This window comes from Podarcis melisellensis (genome assembly GCF_964234715.1).
Source record: "Podarcis melisellensis genome assembly, chromosome: 2".
In the NCBI taxonomy this organism is placed as follows: Eukaryota; Metazoa; Chordata; class Lepidosauria; order Squamata; family Lacertidae; genus Podarcis; species Podarcis melisellensis.
Genome location: NC_138529.1, coordinates 66,086,178 through 66,104,457, shown reverse-complemented (window position 1 = coordinate 66,104,457; position 18,280 = coordinate 66,086,178). Strand labels below are relative to the sequence as shown.

The following is an 18,280-nucleotide window of genomic DNA, read 5'->3' as shown; positions in this document are numbered from 1 at the left end:
AACCTGAAGCGTCTGTAACCTGAAGCATCTGTAACCCGAGGTACCACTGTATATGTGGATGTGCAGATCCCTATCACAGGTCCTAACCTAAACATTCCTGTTGTTGCAAAGTAACCCACAGGTTGAAATTCTCTGTCAGCAAGAATGAAAAGGCATGAAAAAAAGAGAAAAACACTTGAGCTGCACCAATGGTTTTGCTGACCAGCTTCTGGTGTCAGTCTTTCCTGTAGAAGGTCTTGGAAGCGACAACTCTGCAAGCAAAACCCCCAAGTGGGGATGAGAGAGACATTCCATTCAGTTGGCATGTAATGGCAAGCGGACCTGTTTGACGCTTTCCACAGCAAGATGTGAACCAAAAAAACAGCCATCTTTTGAAATTCACACTTCTCTGAATTTTTCAGCTCGCTTCTCCTGCCAAGTAATGTGTATTTTAAAAAATCCATATTTTAGAGTAAATTCACATATTCATGAAAGTAACAGTAAAAATGCATTATAGCTGGAGCAACGGCATGCAAAAAAATGGGCCTTTGGGGAGAAATTCACACTAAAATGCTGGTGAAATTTTGTGCAGATTAAAAATTTCTTTCTTTATTTGCAAACTTTTGGGAAATGTGGGAAACTGATCTTAAGGGTGGGAAAATGAAGGTGAGGGAGCTGATGCCCCCTGCCAAATCCCTCTGCCTGCTGGATGAAGTGACCATCCCTGCACACGAGTCATCCTGCATGTATTGGTACATATATGCACCCTCTGCAAAATAACCATGCCTAGTACTAAGGGGATATTGGGGAAAAAACTGCTTCTGCTTTTTAAATGCAGCTATTTTTCTAATTAAAATAAGTAACTTCAATGGAGCTCCAATGCGAATCAGAAATGGGCAGCGTGGTATTAGGTGCAGATTGCCCACTGTAGAAGCAACAGCAGCATTGACATAATTTTGATGCCATTTATTCTGACACCATCAACCATGGTATCCTCCTGGACCAGCTCCAGGCAGTGGAGGGCCTTGGAGTCCCAAATTTTGAGGCCCCCGCCTACCTTTCACCTTCCATTCTATATACTAGTTGCAGCAACTCCTGAGGCAACCCAGAGACTCCCTGCCCAGTGCGACCAAACTGGTCACGCTCCTCTAAGTCTGCCTCTGCTCCAGGCAACGGGAATTGGGGGCACTGTATTACAGTGGTCCTGATCCTATCTTCAGGACCAAGTCCGGAGAATAGCTTTGGGACACTGTTTGGGGGCACATCTTGTGGCCACATTATGGAGTGCTTATTTCCAATGCTATTTAATATCTACATGATTCCATTGGGAGAGGTCAATAGGAGTTTCGGAGTGAGGTGCCATCAGTATGCTGACGACACTCAGTTCTACTTTGCCATAACATCTGAATCCAGAGAGGCTGTACAGTACCTGGGCCATTGCCTGGAAGCAGTGGTGAAATGGATGAATAAAATCAAGCTGAGCTTGAAACCTAGCAAGATGGATGCACTGTGGGTAAGTAGTCCCCATGTCCAAGAAATTGGTCAATTGCCTATCCTGGATGAGGAACCAGGCAGAGTTCAAGGTGTTCCCATTAGCATATAAAGACCTTAACAACTTGGGACCAGTTTACCTACAAGATCGCCTAACCCCCAGAGTCAGCCCACCCAGATTGGAGAAATGAAACAGACAGCACCCCCTACTGGCACCTCGCTTGCCCGACCACTGCCAGAGAAGCAAACCCAGGCAACTTCATGATTGTAATGTTGGATTTGTCAGCCTCTTAGTGCTCTTCCAAGCGGTTAGATCTAACCTCTCTCCCATGCATATAAGGAAGTCTTTGTGGCCTTGATGACGAACTCTCCCAGTTTCAAGAAATATGTGCATATGGAAATGGAATATTACAGAGGACTGCAGTATCCTGTACCAATTTCAACAGTTTCCTTTTAGTGCACAATTCAAGAAACATTAGGCAACCAGCCAGTTAGCAAATAGTACATGGAACAGCTTATTGTCTCAAACATAAGTCATAGCAAAGATAACAGATATTTTCAAAGTAAATCAATAAAAATGAATTAAAAGACAGTAACATTCTCAGTTAACTTTATTGCAGTGTATCACGTGGGTTTCTAGAGAAGGGTGATATCATTTCATTGCTGCTGACGTAAATACAGCTCCATATCTGCTGGACCCACTGCCAGCATCCAGAAGTGGCACACTGGGTGGGTCAGAGCTGTGGGGCTGCCCTCCTGCCACTGCAGCCACTGGAACTTACCTGAAGTAAGCATTATTATGTTCTGATGCAAAAATCGGACAAAATACCTGACACTTTTCAAAAGAAGGGCAATGCAACCAGCACTCTCCAAAATCACCAAACTGTTGAGTCCCATTTACAATTGTGAGACAGCCGAGAAATGTGACGTCTGTCCTTAAAAGTATCAAAGATTTGCCTTGCCACTGCAATCTCAATAGAATGAATATGCCACTTCAAGAAGAATCTCCAAGTTAAAATGGGGAAGATATTGTTGGGGCAATACTCTGAGCATCGGAAGTGTGGTTTAATCAGAACATAAGAATAGCGCTGGTGGATCGTGCCCATGTCTCATCTGTCCCAGGATCCTGTTCTCACAGCTGACAACCAGATACCTATGGGATGCCTGCAAGCAGGACCTGAGGGCAAAAACATAAAATAATAAGTGTTTGACATATATAATGTGTTTGTATTGCTTTCTGGGACAACAATACCTCTTTTATTTTATGGCTTACATGCTGAACGAGTAAAGCTCCTTTGTTTTTCTTGGTACTAAAACAATTGCCTATGATCAAAAGAATCCCAACATTTCTAAAACTGTTTTGTTTGTACCTCATTTCTTGTGATCTGCAACAGCAATGTCATCATCACACCAGAAGGCCATATTTCTTAAGGAACCGGTTGCCAAATGTTTATTGCATGCACGTGGAATGTGCATTGAAAGGGAAACCCTTAAAATTGGTACGAGACATTGCAGTCCTCTGTAATCACATTTGCATGTGTAAATATTTCTCAGAAATTGGGAGATTTCATCATCAAGGCTGCAGAAACTTCCATAAATACATGGAAGATACGAGACCTCATCCGTAACCAGTGGAATCTGAAAAGCGTCTACTGCTTGGAAAAGCACTAAGAGGCCAACAGATCCAAACCCACCAGCAAAATCATGAAGCCAAGCAGCTTTCTTCTCCTCACTCTGATGGTCTTCTTTTTGTACTCAGGTGAGTCGTATTTCATATTGCAAAAGTTCTCTTTCTCGGAGAGGTGTAGGGACCAAACAGTCCATAGACTATTCATGTCTTCAGATTAGTGTAGGAAGGATCCACCTGTGTTAATTAAATCCAGTTAAAATCTCCCTGCATACCTTGGTATTCGTTTCTGAAAGCTAAATGAAGGAGAGGACATTGCTCAAATATAGGGACACTGGGGGCAGGGACACATATCTCCCCAAAACACATACACACTTGAGCCTTCCCACATTTTTTTGGACACTGAAACATGTCTGTTCTCAAGGTTCCTGCTACATGAAATGATACATGTCAGGAAGGACCAGAATGAATGTCTTCCTATGTGAGATTTACTCTATCAAATAAAGATACTCTACATCAGGGCTCTATATTATACAAGGCACCCACCACTTTTCACACAATAGGAGCCTTTTTGAAAGCTGAGGCTTGAAACACTAATGCCCCCTGAAGCCACCATGTACACTTCTTTCTTCATGGTCTCCACATGGCTCTTGTGACATAAAAAGTGGACCTAACCATGATTCTAAACACGCAAAGCACCACAGCTGGGCATTCAAGGGAAATCAACAGAACTGGGCCCCAGTTAGATATGGACTAAACCAGTATATACAGTTATTTGTAATTATTATAGTTAACAGACTGAACCATTTCCCATTGATTTGATTGTCTTCCTATCCATGCTCAGTGACATTTAAAGGAATTTGCGTATTGCCAAGGCACTTTTAGGATAACATAGGATGTACAAGATACAATGCATCCCACTTTTCGGTTACTAGAAATAAATGTTATCAAATGGACTATTATGCAGCATATGGATTTGCGAAATAATTTTCACATTTTCTGTGTTTTGCATCTAGATGTTGTTGTTAAAGCATCATTTGAAAAGGTAAGTGAGAAATCATTTATTCTTATGATAGAACAGGGAAGTAGCATGGAGTTAAGATAAGTGAATTTTATATTTCTCTTAAAGAAGTATTTTTTTTGGAAAAACCACTGTTAAATGTTTCAAGCATAAAACCCCTCATCAGGATTTCCTCATCAGCAGGATTTCCTCATCAGCGAAAGTGGAAGAAAGCTGAAACTGGAAAACTTAGGAAACTGCATATGACTATGAAACATCTACAAAAGAAATCCCTTTTCTCATCGCATCACCACCAAAAAATCCATTCTTCTCTTTGCTTATCTGTGAGCCAGTGAATATCTCGCAACATCTTAATTCGGTTTCTCAATAAATAAGCTCAGCAACATTATCAAACTCTCCATACATTTATTTGTGTATTATCTATTCTTAAAAATATTATATGATTTGGGCAAGAGATTGGTCTTGAAGTTTGTTACTAATAACACACAATCAGGGAACTGAGTCAAACAATCAACAGAATCTTCTCCCTTTCGACTATGACATTTCTGACTTCTGGCAATTGAGTTCTGCAGATTAAAAAAACCCAAAAACAAACCTGTACAGAGCCAGGTGATTAGTTAGACACTGAGACTAGGACCCACCCCCTGTCATAATACCTTTCTTTGCTTTTCTATTGATTTTTAATAGAAGAAAATAAAAAACAGACAGAGAAATAAGAGAAAAGTACACATTGAAAATTTAGTTGCCATCATATGAATTGATATAGGCCATTCAAGTGGGTACCAAGCTACAACATTGTGCCAGCAGAAGAATTAATGTTAATGCAATGGGATTTCTCTCCTCCTTGCTTTCCCCACCTGGGTTTCATACTGTGTTGCCTATGTTGCTCTGGTGGATTTGGGAAATCCCTAGGGCAGGTTAGGCTATGCAGAGGAGGAGGAGGAGGAGAAGAAGAGAGAAGGGGAGAGCATTCTGCTGCACAAGGGGAACGTAAGAAGCAGCTGCTGGATCAGGCCAATGGCCCACCAGATCCATCATCCTGTTCTGCATATGCCCAGTTGCCAAGTTCAGTCAGGATATCTCTGAGAGGCAGCAGCCATCTTGTTTTAGTGAGAGAGAAAAGCAGAAGAGCTCCTCACTTTCACAGGTATTGTTCCACAAGGAAATCTCAACAGAGCAGAGAAAATAGTGTCCGCCCATCAGCCTTTTCCACTGGAAGGCAACTCAACTGCTCATCAGAATATCTGCTTATGGCAGGGAGTGGCAGGAAGTACCCACATGTTGTGCAAACATATGATAAAGTGTCAGGCTTCAATCCTATTCACTCTTCCTTGAAAACAAATCCTTACTTCATAAGGCTTACTGTGGAGTAAAAATGCATAGGGTCAGGAGAAGTGCCTCTGAGGGACAAAGTGGGACATAGCTCTGCCAAGATTTGGAACCCTCCAAACCCTCCGAACCCAAGGTCCAGATTTCTTCAGTCAGCTTCTTGTTTCCAAAATTGGCCAAGATGTATCATGTAAAACACACCCAAACATATAAGGGAAATTGATTCTTTCTGTATAGTGGGAGAAATTATATTTACTTTGTATCTAATTTAACACCTAGAAATGTATTATGTTGATTCTGATAAGATTCCATTTGGATTATTATCAATTAGCACTAATAGACACATGGCACGAAACAACTGAAGAGCCCAGAAAACTGTGCTCAGGGAGTGTGCTATCTGCCAACCCCAACAAATTGGCCCCACCGGGGGCGAAACAGCAGCCTCTCAACTGCATGGACTGCTAGGGCAAAACAGGGATAGAATGCTGGCACCCTGTTTTCTTTATTATATGCTGCTTCATCAGCACCTCACAGCTACGGGGAACAACGTTGAACTTACCCTTTTCTATAATCTTCTTGAACTTATTTAAAAAACAAGAAAAAATGAAAAACTGAGTCAAGAATTTGTAAGAACCTAGAAAATCTGATACTGCAAGTTCACTTTATTTTAGGTAGTTTGTAAGTTTTCATGGCACTTTGTAAGTAATTGTCTCTTTCTCACATATTTGATAAATGGTGTAAAATTATATTTGAACCCCTGTGTGAATATTTGTCGCCAACATACTGTACAAGTTGCACTACCACTGTGTTCTGTAGTAGCCTAGTGGGGTTATTCTGTTATTACTAGACAGACCACCCAACTTTGCAGGCATATTATTTAGCCACTGTCTTATGAATTCAGGCACTCACTGTGTTTTTCTCTTAAAGAAGTATTTATTTGCAAAAACCTGCCCACTCGCAATTTGGCAGGATTAATTTTCTCTGTATGAACTACCATGTTTGCAATTTTTGTTTCAATGCGTGAAAAACTTTTTACCTGTTCTAACCTTGCAATATTTTAAACATTAAGGTATCTTGCATGAAATCCCTGGCACTGACGATCTATAATTTGGCAGGTTTCAGCCCCCGCAATGGGGCCTTACCATGTCACCAAATCACATGCCCCAAGTGGGAACTTAGGTTGAATACAAAACAACTTTATCACACAATTCACTGCTTGCCAGAATGATAAATCAGCATTTCCTGTGCTTGAATGTATAATATAACCTTAATATAACACTTGGCGTACTGTCATTTGCAATCCTCATCTTTGCCTCTTTCTTAATCATGTCATATTCAGAAAGCCCTTGCAGTCCAAAAGTTAAGTTGGGAGGACCATTAAAAGTGCTGTGTCCTTTGTCTTCAGAAATATTGCGAAGGTTATCCAAACTCAGTATGCACCTTGAACTACCGTCCCCACTGTGGTTCTGATGGCAAGATGTATGTCAGCAAGTGTTTCTTCTGCAATGCACATATGTGAGTATATCAAAGAATCATGCAGTTGGAAGGAACCCCAAGAGTCATGTAGTCCAACCTCCTGGAGTGCAGGAATCTCTCCCCCCCCCCCGACATCTTTGTTGGAAGTTAAAAAGTACATGATTATATTTGCACTAAGCATGGTGTTGTCATCGGTGTGTCTACAGGGTTAGCATCCATCAGTTACAGATAGGTAGCCGTGTTGGTCTGCCATGCCAGATAAATTTAGAAATATCTCGCTGCCATCCCTTAAAACACTCCATCTTATCAACAATTTGCAATGTTTGAAACAAAAATAACATTCTAAGCAATACATTCATCTTGATAGCTGCTATTCGACCAGACAAAGAAAGCTTCAAGTTCGACCAAATTTCTAAATCTTTTTTCACTTGGTTCCAACATTTCTCATAATTGTCTTTAAATAAGTTCATATTTTTAGCTGTCGTATTAATCCCCAAATATTTTACACTCTTAACCACTGTTAAACCTGTTTCATTCTGAAACCTCTCCTTCTCTCTTACTGTTAGATTTTTCTCTAATACCTTAGTCTTTAATTTATTTAATTTAAATCCTGCCACTTGACCAAACTCTTGAATTAATTCCAAAACCCTTTTCGTACTGGATTCCGGCTCTTGCAATGTAAGTACCAAATCATCTGCAAATGCTCTCAATTTATATTGTCTCGCTCCGACCTGAACCCCTTTAACCAGCTGGTCCTTTCTTATCATGTTCAGCAAAACCTCCAGGACCGAGATAAAAAGTAATGGGGAAATTGGGCACCCCTGACGTGTCCCTTTTTCTATCTTAAGTTCTTCTGTAATAATATTATTTACAATTAGCTTTGCTTTTTGTTCAGAATAAATTGCACCTATACCGTTTTCAAAACCTTGGCCTACCCCCATCCCATGGAGATTCTTCTTCATAAAGTTCCAAGAAATATTGTCAAAGGCTTTCTCCGCGTCCACAAATATCAAAACAGCTTTTGTGTTTATATCAACTTCTAACATTTCCAAAATGTCTATTATGTTCCTTACATTATCTGATAAATGTCTTCTCGGGAGGAAGCCCGATTGATCCCTATGAATCTCCCCCATCAAAACTTTTTCCAATCTCTTAGCTAAAATGTCAGCAAAAATTTTGTAATCCACATTTAATAAAGAGATTGGACGGTAGTTCTTAAGTTGGGTCTTTTCAGTCTCTGTCTTCGGTATAAGCGTGATATAAGCTTTCCACGTGTCAGGTGCTTCTTTCCCCTCAAGGATTTCATTACAGACTTCCTTCAAAGGTTGTATTAGCCATTCTTTTAAAGCCTTGTAATATTTGGAAGTCAGTCCATCAGGTCCCAGAGATTTGCCCAGTTTCATGTTTTGAATGGCATCTTCTACTTCTTGTTCAGTTATTTTCTGATTCAGAAGCACTTTGTCTTGACATGTAATTTCCTTCATCCCATTTTTCTTCAAGAATTGTTCTATATCAAACTCTTTTTCTGGCCCTTGTGCATATAGCTGTTTAAAGTATCTCTGGAAGCAGCTTCTGATTTCAGTCGGGTTATTAATGTTCTTTCCATCCACTTCTAAATTTGTCACTGTATTTAGTTTTTGTCTCTTCTTCAATTGCCAAGCCAAAACTTTCCCGCATTTATCAGCAGATTCAAACGTCTTCTGTCTCATTTGTTTAATTTTCCATTCTATTTCTTGGTTCATCAGTTTCATATATTGCGTTTGGTATAATTTAATTTCTCTCAAGATCTCCTGAGACTTTGGTTTTGATCTCAATTTCTTTTCTCCTTCTTTAATTTTTTCTAATATCTTATCCTTTTTCTCATTTTGGCTTTTCTTCTTTATTGCATTTTGTTGTATCAAGAAACCTCTCATAACCGCTTTGCTTGCGTCCCAGATTACTCTTTTTTCCACATTAGTTCTCATGTTAATTTCAAAATAGTCTCTTAGGGTTTTTGGGCCTTTTTACATTATTCTGAATAATGAGTCATTCGTCCTCCATCTGAAAGTTCCAGCTGTTGTTTGATTCATCTCCATCGTCACGGTGTTATGGTCGGAACAAGTCTTTGGGCAGATTTCCACTTTTTTTTATCTTTGATGCCAGTCCTCTAGTAACCCATATTTGGTCAATTCTAGTCCAGGTCATTTTGGCTTCAGAAAAGAAGGTTCCTTCTCTTTCAAGAGGATTTTTTAATCTCCAAATATCGACTAAGTCCATATTGTCAGTCATTTCAAAAAATGTTTTTGGTAACCTTCCGTCTTTAGAAATTTCTTGTCTTTGTGCTTTGTCCATGTTTGTAGAGACAACTCCATTCATATCTCCCATCAAAATTATATTTGAATCCATATAGTCCAGCAAAATCTCATGCAACTTTTTAAAGAATTCGGATTTGCCTTCATTTGGTGCGTAAATTCCTAGGATCAGAAATTTCTGACCTTGTACTTGAATTTCAATTGCCAAGTATCTTCCTTGTTCATCTTTAAATATTTGTTTCGGCATTAACCTGTCCTTTGCATATATAACCACTCCTCTTTTTTTCACTCTGTCAGATGAAATAAATTCATGTCCTAATTTTTTATTGATAAGTAGTTTTCTATGTATTCTTGTCACATGTGTCTCTTGCAGGCAAATCAAGTCCAATTGTTGTTTCTGTAGAATATGAAAGATGTTCTTCCTCTTCCAAGGAATGTTAAGTCCATTACAGTTCCAGCTTAATAGTCACAGGGCCATGATGGGATTATTTACTTACTCCTCCTACTGCTCCCAATTGTTGCTCTTCTTCTGTTGGTGGCTGTAGTCCAAACGATAAATTTGCCAGGTCCAATATTCCTTTTCCTGGTATTGTTGGCTCTTCTCCAAGTTCTGCTTCCTTCACTAAATCTTCGTGATCTCTTAAGAATTTGTCTTTGTCGCTCAGTGTCATTTTGCACAATGTGGCATTCTAAGCCATGGCCCTGAGTTTTGTGTTGCTTATGAGGCCAAAGGAGCATGGTGAGCAGAGCTAATCTGTACGTAGCTCTGAATTTGAAGATGGAGTGGCTTGGGAGGGCTATTCACATGCAGACCTTCCTGACACCCCTATTGCTCCTGCTAAGAGTGTTGGGGGCAGGGGATATATGCTGCTAAGAGTGATCCAGGGGCACGGGGAGGGTAAATAGGCCCAAATGGGCTCTATCACCATCCCACCAGGCCAGACTCAACGCAAAAAGTAGTAGGGTTGGCCCAGAAGAAAAATAACCAAAAAAGTCATCAGGGAATTAGGGAATAGTAAGAACATTATTCTGAAGGTAACAAAGGCCTACACTAGGTGTTTCCTTAATGTGGATCTTGGAATTGCTCTAGGTAAATGTCTGAACATTTGCCCCTAGAGTAGTTTGACTCAGATGTACAATGAAGGCAGGCGAAGCGGGATCTTCCACAAATGGTAGACCTGAAAAGAATAATTGTCCCTCTTGCTCAATATTGGCTAGGCTGTCAGAATGCAGTTTTCCAGGGTCTCTGACAGGATTCTTCCTCAGCCCTTGCCCGCCACAAGACACAGAGCAATTATGGCATAAGCTTCCCCACCTATATAGTATTTATCTTTAAGGATTTATAATGAAAGTTGCATCTTATGAATTCTCATATTTATTTATTTCTTTTTTTCCCTCATCAGCAAAAGTGGAAGAAAGCTGAAATTGGAAAACGTAGGAAACTGCATTAGACTATGAAACAACTACAAAAGAAATCCCTTTTCTCATTGCATCACCACCAAAAAATCAATTCTTCTCTTTGCTTATCCTCTGTGAGCCAGTGAATATCTTGTAACATCTTAATTCGGTTTCTCAATAAATAAGCTCAGCAACATTATCAAGCTCTCCATACATTTATTTGTGTATTATCTATTCTTAAAATTATTATATGATTTGGGCAAGAGATCAGTCTTGAAGTTTGTTACTAATAACGCACAATCAGGGAACTGAGTCAAACAATCAACAGAATCTTCTCTCTTTCGACTATGACATTTCTGAGTTCTGGCAATTGAGTTCTGCAGATTAAAAAAACCAAAAAAAAAACACCTGTACACAGCCAGGTGATTAGTTAGACACTGAGACTAGGACCCACCCCCCTGGCATAATACCTTTATTTTATTTTCTGTTGATTTTCAGTAGAAGAAAATAAAAAAGAGACAGAGAAATAAGAGAAAAGTAAACTTTGAAAATTCAGTTGCCATCATATGAATTGATATATGCCATTCAAGTGGGTACTCAGCTACAACATTGTGCCAGCAGAAGAATTAATGTTAATGCAATGGGATTTCTCTCCTTGCTTTCCCCACCTGGGTTTCATACTGTGTTGCCTATGTTGCTCTGCTGGATTTGGGAATCCCTAGGGCAGGTTAGGCTATGCAGAGGAGGAGGAGGAGAGAGAGAGAGAAGGGGAGAGCATTCTGCTGCACAAGGGGAACGTAAGAAGCAGCTGCTGGATCAGGCCAATGGCCCACCAGATCCATCATCCTGTTCTGCATATGCCCAGTTGCCAAGTTCAGTCAGGATATCTCTGAGAGGCAGCAGCCATCTTGTTTTAGTGAGAGAGAAAAGCAGAAGAGCTCCTCACTTTCACAGATATTGTTCCACAAGGAAATCTCAACAGAGCAGAGAAAATAGTGTCCGTCCATCAGCCTTTTCCTCTGGAAGGCAACTCAACTGCTCATCAGAATATCTGCTTATGGCAGGGAATGGCAGGAAGTACCCACATGTTGTGCAAACATATGATAAAGTGTCAGGCTTCAATCCTATTCACTCTTCCTTGAAAGCAAATCCTTACTTCATAAGGCTTAATGCTTAGGATCAGGAGAAGTGCCTCTGAGGGAAAAAGTGGGACATAGCTCTGCCAAGATTTGGAACCCTCCAAACTCTCTGAACCCAAGGTCCAGACTTTCTCCTGCGATCTTCTTGTTTCCAATATTGGCCAAGATGTATCATGTAAAACACATACAAAGATATAAGGGAAATTGGGCAGAGAACTGCTGGTCTGGTGAATGGAGAGGGGATGTTGGTGTGGACTATACATGGGTGGCTAATAAGCAAAGGCATAAGGGTTGGAGAGAGATGCTGCGGTGGTTAGGAAGGAGATGAGACAGAATTAATGCCTCACAATTGTAGGTGCGACTCCTTAGTTCTATAGTTTTGTTGAATGACAGTTGCATCATCCTTCTTTTTAGAAGTATCAAGATCTTTCCAAACCACTATGATCTCAACAGAAAGAATATTGTTACCAAAGTCGAGTGCCTGCCCCTTTCTCTGCCAAGTGGTAGCAACACTGCTGTGGTTTTCAAATAATTAAAGATAATAGGTGCGTTTGACGTGTATAACGTATTTGTATTGCTTTCTTGGACAATCTTTACAATACCTCTTTTATTTTATAGCTTACATGTTGAACCAGTAAGGCTCTTTCCATGGGTTTTCCTGATAGCTACCTCTAAACTCCCCACCCCCGTAATATTTATATCTGAATATTACCCCCGTAATATTTATATCTGAAATCAGTGTTGGCTAGGTGTACATGTAATAAATTATTTTTTGGCAAATACTATGTGACATGCAATTTATCACCGGAGTCTTTTTTCAGCCTTGTTTTGGCTTATTGTCAAGACAAGCTACTTTACATGCAACTTCCTAAGCTACTGGTTACTACATATCTCTTGCATGTCCCTAGTTTCTGCAGAGGAAGGGAACTGTTATGCATGGTATATTACATTGCTGCCCTCTGTAATGTCCTATTTCCACATGTAAATATTTCTTGAGACTGGGAGATTTCATCATTGGTGCCACAATGACGTCTATATATTTAGGGCAGGAGTCCAGACCTCACTGCAGCCAGAGAAATCTGAGAAGCATCTACTGCTTGGAAAAACACTAAGCGGCAGACAGAACTAAACTCACCAGCATCATCATGAAGCCAGGCAGCTTTTTCCTCCTCACTCTGATGGTCTTCTTTTTGTACTCAGGTGAGTCATATTTCATATTGCAAAATTTCTCTTTCTCAGAGAGGTGTAGGGACCATACAATTCATGGACTATTCATGCCTTCAAATGAGTGTAGGAAGGCTCCACCTGTGGTGGCTAAATCCAGTTAAAATCTCCTTGCAAACCATGGTGTTCTCTGTCTGAAAGTGAAAGGAAGGAGGAGACATTGTGGTCAAACATAGGGACACGAAGGACAGGGACACACATCCCCCCAAAACACATATACACTTGTACCTTTCCCACATTCTTTTGGGCACTGAAACATGTCTGTTCTCAAGGTTCCTCCTATATGAAATTATACATGGCAGGAAGAGCCAGAATGAATGTCTTCCTATGTGAGATTTACTCTATCAAATAAAGCTACTCTACATCAGGGCTCTATATTATACAAGGCACCCACCACTATTCACACAATAGGAGTCTTTTTGAAAACGGAGGTTTGAAACACTAATGCCCCCTGAAGCTACCATGTACTGTACACTTCTTTCTTCATGGTCTCCACATGGCGTTTGTGACATAAAAAGTGGACCTAGCCATGATTCTAAACACTCAAAGCACCACAGCCAGGCATTCAAGGGAAATCAACAGAACTGGGTCCCAGTTAGATATGGACTAAACCAGTATATACAGTTATTTGTAATTATTATAGTTAACAGACTGAACCATTTCCCATTGATTTGATTGTCTTCCTATCCATGCTCAGTGACATTTAAAGGAAATTGTGTATTGCCAAGGCACTTTTAGGATAACATAGGATGTACAAGATACAATGCATCCCACTTTTCGGTTACTAGAAATAAATGTTATCAAATGGACTATTATGCAGCATATGGATTTGCTAAATCATTTTCACATTATCTATGTTTTGCATCTAGATGTTGTTGTGAAAGCAACATGGGAAGCGGTAAGTGGGAAATCATTTATTCTTATGATAGAACATGGAAGTAACATGGAGTTAAGATAAGTGAATTTATATTTCTTGTGGAATTTAAAATTATTCTCTGTGTGTGTGTGTGTATGTGTCAATTTTTAAAATAGAATTTATAATACAGGCAACAAAAACACATCAACACAAACATAACATACAAGTGCTGGATTTTCCCCATGATTTCACATCTCTAGTCCCATCCCTTTCTTTAAAAAAAGGCGGTGCAATTATTATTATTATTTCCAGTTGCTACCCACAATTTGTAAGAAAGTCTCAGCTTGTGTTCTGTAGTAGCCTACTGGGGTTATTTTGTTATTACTAGACACTCACTGTGCGTTTTTAAAAAGTATTTATTTGCAAAAACAACTGTTAAATGTATCTAGCATGAAACCCCTGGAGCTGCCCACTCACAATCTGGCAGGATTACCATATTTTTCGCCCTATAGGACACAATTTTTCCCCTCCAAAAATGAAGGGGAAATCTGTGTGCATCCTATGGGGCGAATGCAGGGTTTTGCTGAAGCTTGGAGTTCCCGCAGGGCTCCCTAGTCTGCGGATAGCAGCCTGCTGCACGGAGCGTGGGGAGCGCTGAAGCAGAGCGCCCTGCACTTCGGGCAGACATCAGGCAGCCCCACAAGCTCGGGGGACAGCGGGGAGGCGCAGAGCCGCCATCCCGCTGTTCCCCGACCTGGTTTGGATTCCCCGACCTGGTTTTGGGGCGGAAATAAAGGGAATTTTTCCCCCTTTATTTCCCCCCAAAAAACCTAGGTGCGTCCTATGGGCCGGTGCGTCCTATTGGATGAAAAATACAGTAATCTTCCCTGAAGGGACTACCATGTCTGCAAATTTTGTTTGGCAGTGTGAAAAACTTTGTACCTGTTCTAACCCTGCAATATTTTAAACTTTAAAGGTGTCTTGCATGAAATCCCTGGCACCGACAATCTATAATTTGACAAGTTTAAGCATCCACAATGGGGCCTTACCATGTCACCGAATCACATGCCCCAAGAGCGAACTTGGGATGAATAGAGAACAACATTATCACACAATTCCCTGCTTGCCAGGACAATGAATCAGCATTTCCTGTGCTTGAATGCATAACTGAATATAACACTTGGTGTATTCCTCATTTGTGCCTCATTATTAGGCATGTAATAATCAGAAAGGCCTTGCAGTCCAAAGGTTAAGTGGGGAGGACCTCTAAAAGTGTTGTATCCTTCATCTTCAGGAATATTGCAAAGGGCATCCAAACCCAGCATGCATCTTCGAGAAACGTCCCCACTGCGGTTCTGATGGCGAGACCTATGGCAACCAGTGTGACTTCTGCAATGCATATTTGTGAGTATATCATAGAATAATGCAGTTGGAAGGGACCCCGAGAGTCATGTAGTCCAACCTCCTGGAGTGCAGGAATCTTTTTTTCCTCTCAGACATCTTTGTTGGAAGTTAAAAAGTACATGATTATATTTTCACTAAGCATGGTGAGATGTAAATAAACGAAATAAAAAGAAATTGAGAATCAGCACCCATGTAGAAGGGAAAATCAAGCGGGGGGAAGACACCCCCCCGGGCAGTGCTGGAATCATTTTGCACAATGTGGGGTTCTAGCCCATGGCCCTGAGTTTTGTCTTGTTTATGAGGCCCAAAGGAACATGGTGAGCAGAGCTAATCTGTAGGTAGCCCTGAATTTGAAGATGGAGTGGCTTGGGAGGGCTATTCACATGCACCACCCTCCTGACACTCTTGTTGCTGCTGCTAAGAGCAATCCAGGGGGATGGGGAGGGGAAATAGGCCCAAATGGGCTCCATCTGTTAGAATATTCCATTCCATCTTAAGAGGAACAGGTATGACTGTTGTGTGTCACATCCCTGTTTACACTCCAGCACAGCTTGCTGCGAACTTCCGTTTGTGTGTAGCTATCGCTTAAGCTGCCTGCTTTTGGACATGAAGGGGAGAAGACATGTTTTTCCTTTGGTCCTGATGTATGCTTAATAAACTGCTTGCAAATATGCTTTACAAAGCCTCTCCCTCCCACTTCTGTTGTGTGTTTACTCTGCTGAGTTATGTGCCCAGCTTCTGAACTTCTGAAGCTCTGGGTCACAGATTCATGCTGCACAAAGGATTGGAGTTCGACCGGCATGTTGGCCTGTGGGCTAAGGCCAGCTGGGTGCTTGCCAATTGCCCCCAATTCCTTAGGAGCATCCCAACACTATCACCATCCCACAAGGCCAGACACAATGCAAAAGGTAGTAGGGTTGGCCCAGAAGAAAAATAACAAAAATCCTCATCATTGGGTAATAAGAACATTATTCTGAAGGTAACAAAGGCCTACACTAGGTGTTTCCTTAATGTGGATCTTGAAATTGCACTAGGTAAAAGTCTGAAAATTTGCTGCTAGAGAGGTTTGACACAGATGTACGATAAAGGCGGGAGAAGGGGAATCTTCCATAAATGGTAGACCTGAAAAGTGCATTAGTCCCTCTTGCTCAGTATTGGCTAGGCTGACGGGAAGTAGTTTTCCAGGGTCTCTGACAGGATTCTTCCTCAGCCCTTTCCCGTCTGCAAGACACATAGCAATTATGGCATAAGCTTATCCACCTATATATTATTTCTCTTTAAGGAGTTATAATGAAAGTTGCACCTTACGAATTCTCATACTTATTGACTTCTTTTTCTCCTCATTAGCAAAAGTGGAGGAAAGCTGAAACTGGAATACTTCGGGAAATGCATGGCAGCTTAAGATGCACAAGACTATGCACAAGACTACAAAAGAAGACCCATTTCTCTTTACGCTTCACTCATCGCATCACCACAAAAAAAAATCTATTCTTCTCTTTGCTTATCCTCTGTGAGCCAGTGAATATCTCGCAACATCTTGATTCGGTTTATCAATAAATAAACTCAGCAACATTATCAAACTCTCCATACATTTATTTGTGTATTATCTATTCTTAAAAATATTATATGATTTGGGCAAGACATCAGTCTTGAAGTTGGTTACTAATAACGCACAATCAGGGAACTGAGTCAAAAAATCAGGAGAATTTTCTCCCTTTCGACTATGACATTTCTGAGTCCTGGCAATTGAGTTCTGCAGATTAAAAAACAAACCCAAAAAAACACCTGTACACAGCCAGGTGATTAGTTAGACACTGAGACTAGGACCCACTCCCCTGTCATAATACCTTTCTTTTCTTTTCTATTGATTTTTAATAGAAGAAAATAAAAAACAGACAAATAAGAGAAAAGTACACATTGAAAATTCAGTTGCCATCATATGAATTGATATAGGCCATTCAAGTGGGTACCCAGCTACATCATTGTGCCAGTGCAAGAATTAATGTTAATGCAATGGGATTTCTCTCCTCCTTGTTTTCCCCACCTGGGTGTCTCACTGTGTCACCTATGTCGCTCTGCTGGACTTGGGAAATCCCTAGGGCAGGTTAGGCTATGCAGAGGAGGAGGAGGAGGAGAGAGAGAGAAGGGGAGAGCATTCTGCTGCACAAAGGGAACGTAAGAAGCAGCTGCTGGATCAGGCCAATGGCCCACCTGATCCATCATCCTGTTCTGCATATGCCCAGTTGCCAAGTTCATTCAGGATATCTCTGAGAGGCAGCAGCCATCTTGTTTTAGTGAGAGAGAAAAGCAGAAGAGCTCCTCACTTTCACAGGTATTGTTCCACAAGGAAATCTCAACAGAGCAAAGAAAATAGTGTCCACCCATCAGCCTTTGCCACTGGAGGGCAACTCAACTGCTCATCAGAATATCCGCTTATGGCAGGGAAAGGCAGGAAGTACCCCCATGTTGTGCAAACATATGATAAAGTGTCAGGCTTCAATCCTATTCACTCTTCCTTGAAAGAGAATCCTTACTTCATAAGGCTTACTGCTGAGTAAAAATGCATAGGATCAGGGGAAGCTCCTTTGAGCGACAAAGTGGGACATAGCTCTGCCAAGATTTGGAACCCTCCAAACTCTCCAGACGCAAGGTCCAGACTTTCTCCTGCTTGTTTCCAAAATTGGCCAAGATGTGGGATCATGCCTGTGTCTCTTCTGTCCCAGCATCCTGTTCTCACAGCTGACAACCAGATACCTATGGGATGCCTGCAAGCAGGACCTGAGGGCAAAAACACTGGACCCACCTACTGTTTTCCCAGTAACTTGTATTCAGAAGAAAATGGCCTCAAACAATGGAAATCCAAGATGCTAACGCCATACATTCATTGCTTGTTTTCTTCTATCAAGCAAATCTTGTTTTCTCTATGCTTGTTTTCCACTTCTGTGGTTTTAAACAATTAAAGATAATAAGTGTGTTTGACGTATATAATGTGTTTGTATTGCTTTCTGGGACAACAATACCTCTTTTATTTTATGACTTACATGC

At 40.8% G+C, this 18,280-nt stretch overlaps 1 protein-coding gene across 3 annotated transcripts; it reads left to right on the top strand.

The window, feature by feature from the left end:
- Positions 1-3,101: 3,101 nt before the first annotated feature.
- Positions 3,102-16,801, top strand: LOC309364265 (ovomucoid-like). Of its 3 annotated transcripts, none has more exons than XM_081901170.1 (4): positions 3,102-3,229; positions 4,114-4,142; positions 15,126-15,235; positions 16,583-16,801. In XM_081901170.1, the coding sequence occupies exons 1-4, from the start codon at positions 3,175-3,177 to the stop codon at positions 16,635-16,637; spliced, it is 249 nt and encodes an 82-aa protein (XP_081757296.1). In that variant the 5' UTR covers positions 3,102-3,174; the 3' UTR covers positions 16,638-16,801. The 3 variants fall into 3 exon arrangements, with proteins under 3 accessions (XP_081757296.1, XP_081757297.1, XP_081757295.1); XM_081901171.1 differs by lacking the exon at positions 4,114-4,142 and adding an exon at positions 13,845-13,873 and having other exon boundaries at positions 3,108-3,229; XM_081901169.1 differs by lacking the exons at positions 3,102-3,229; positions 4,114-4,142 and adding exons at positions 12,830-12,951; positions 13,845-13,873.
- Positions 16,802-18,280: the final 1,479 nt, after the last annotated feature.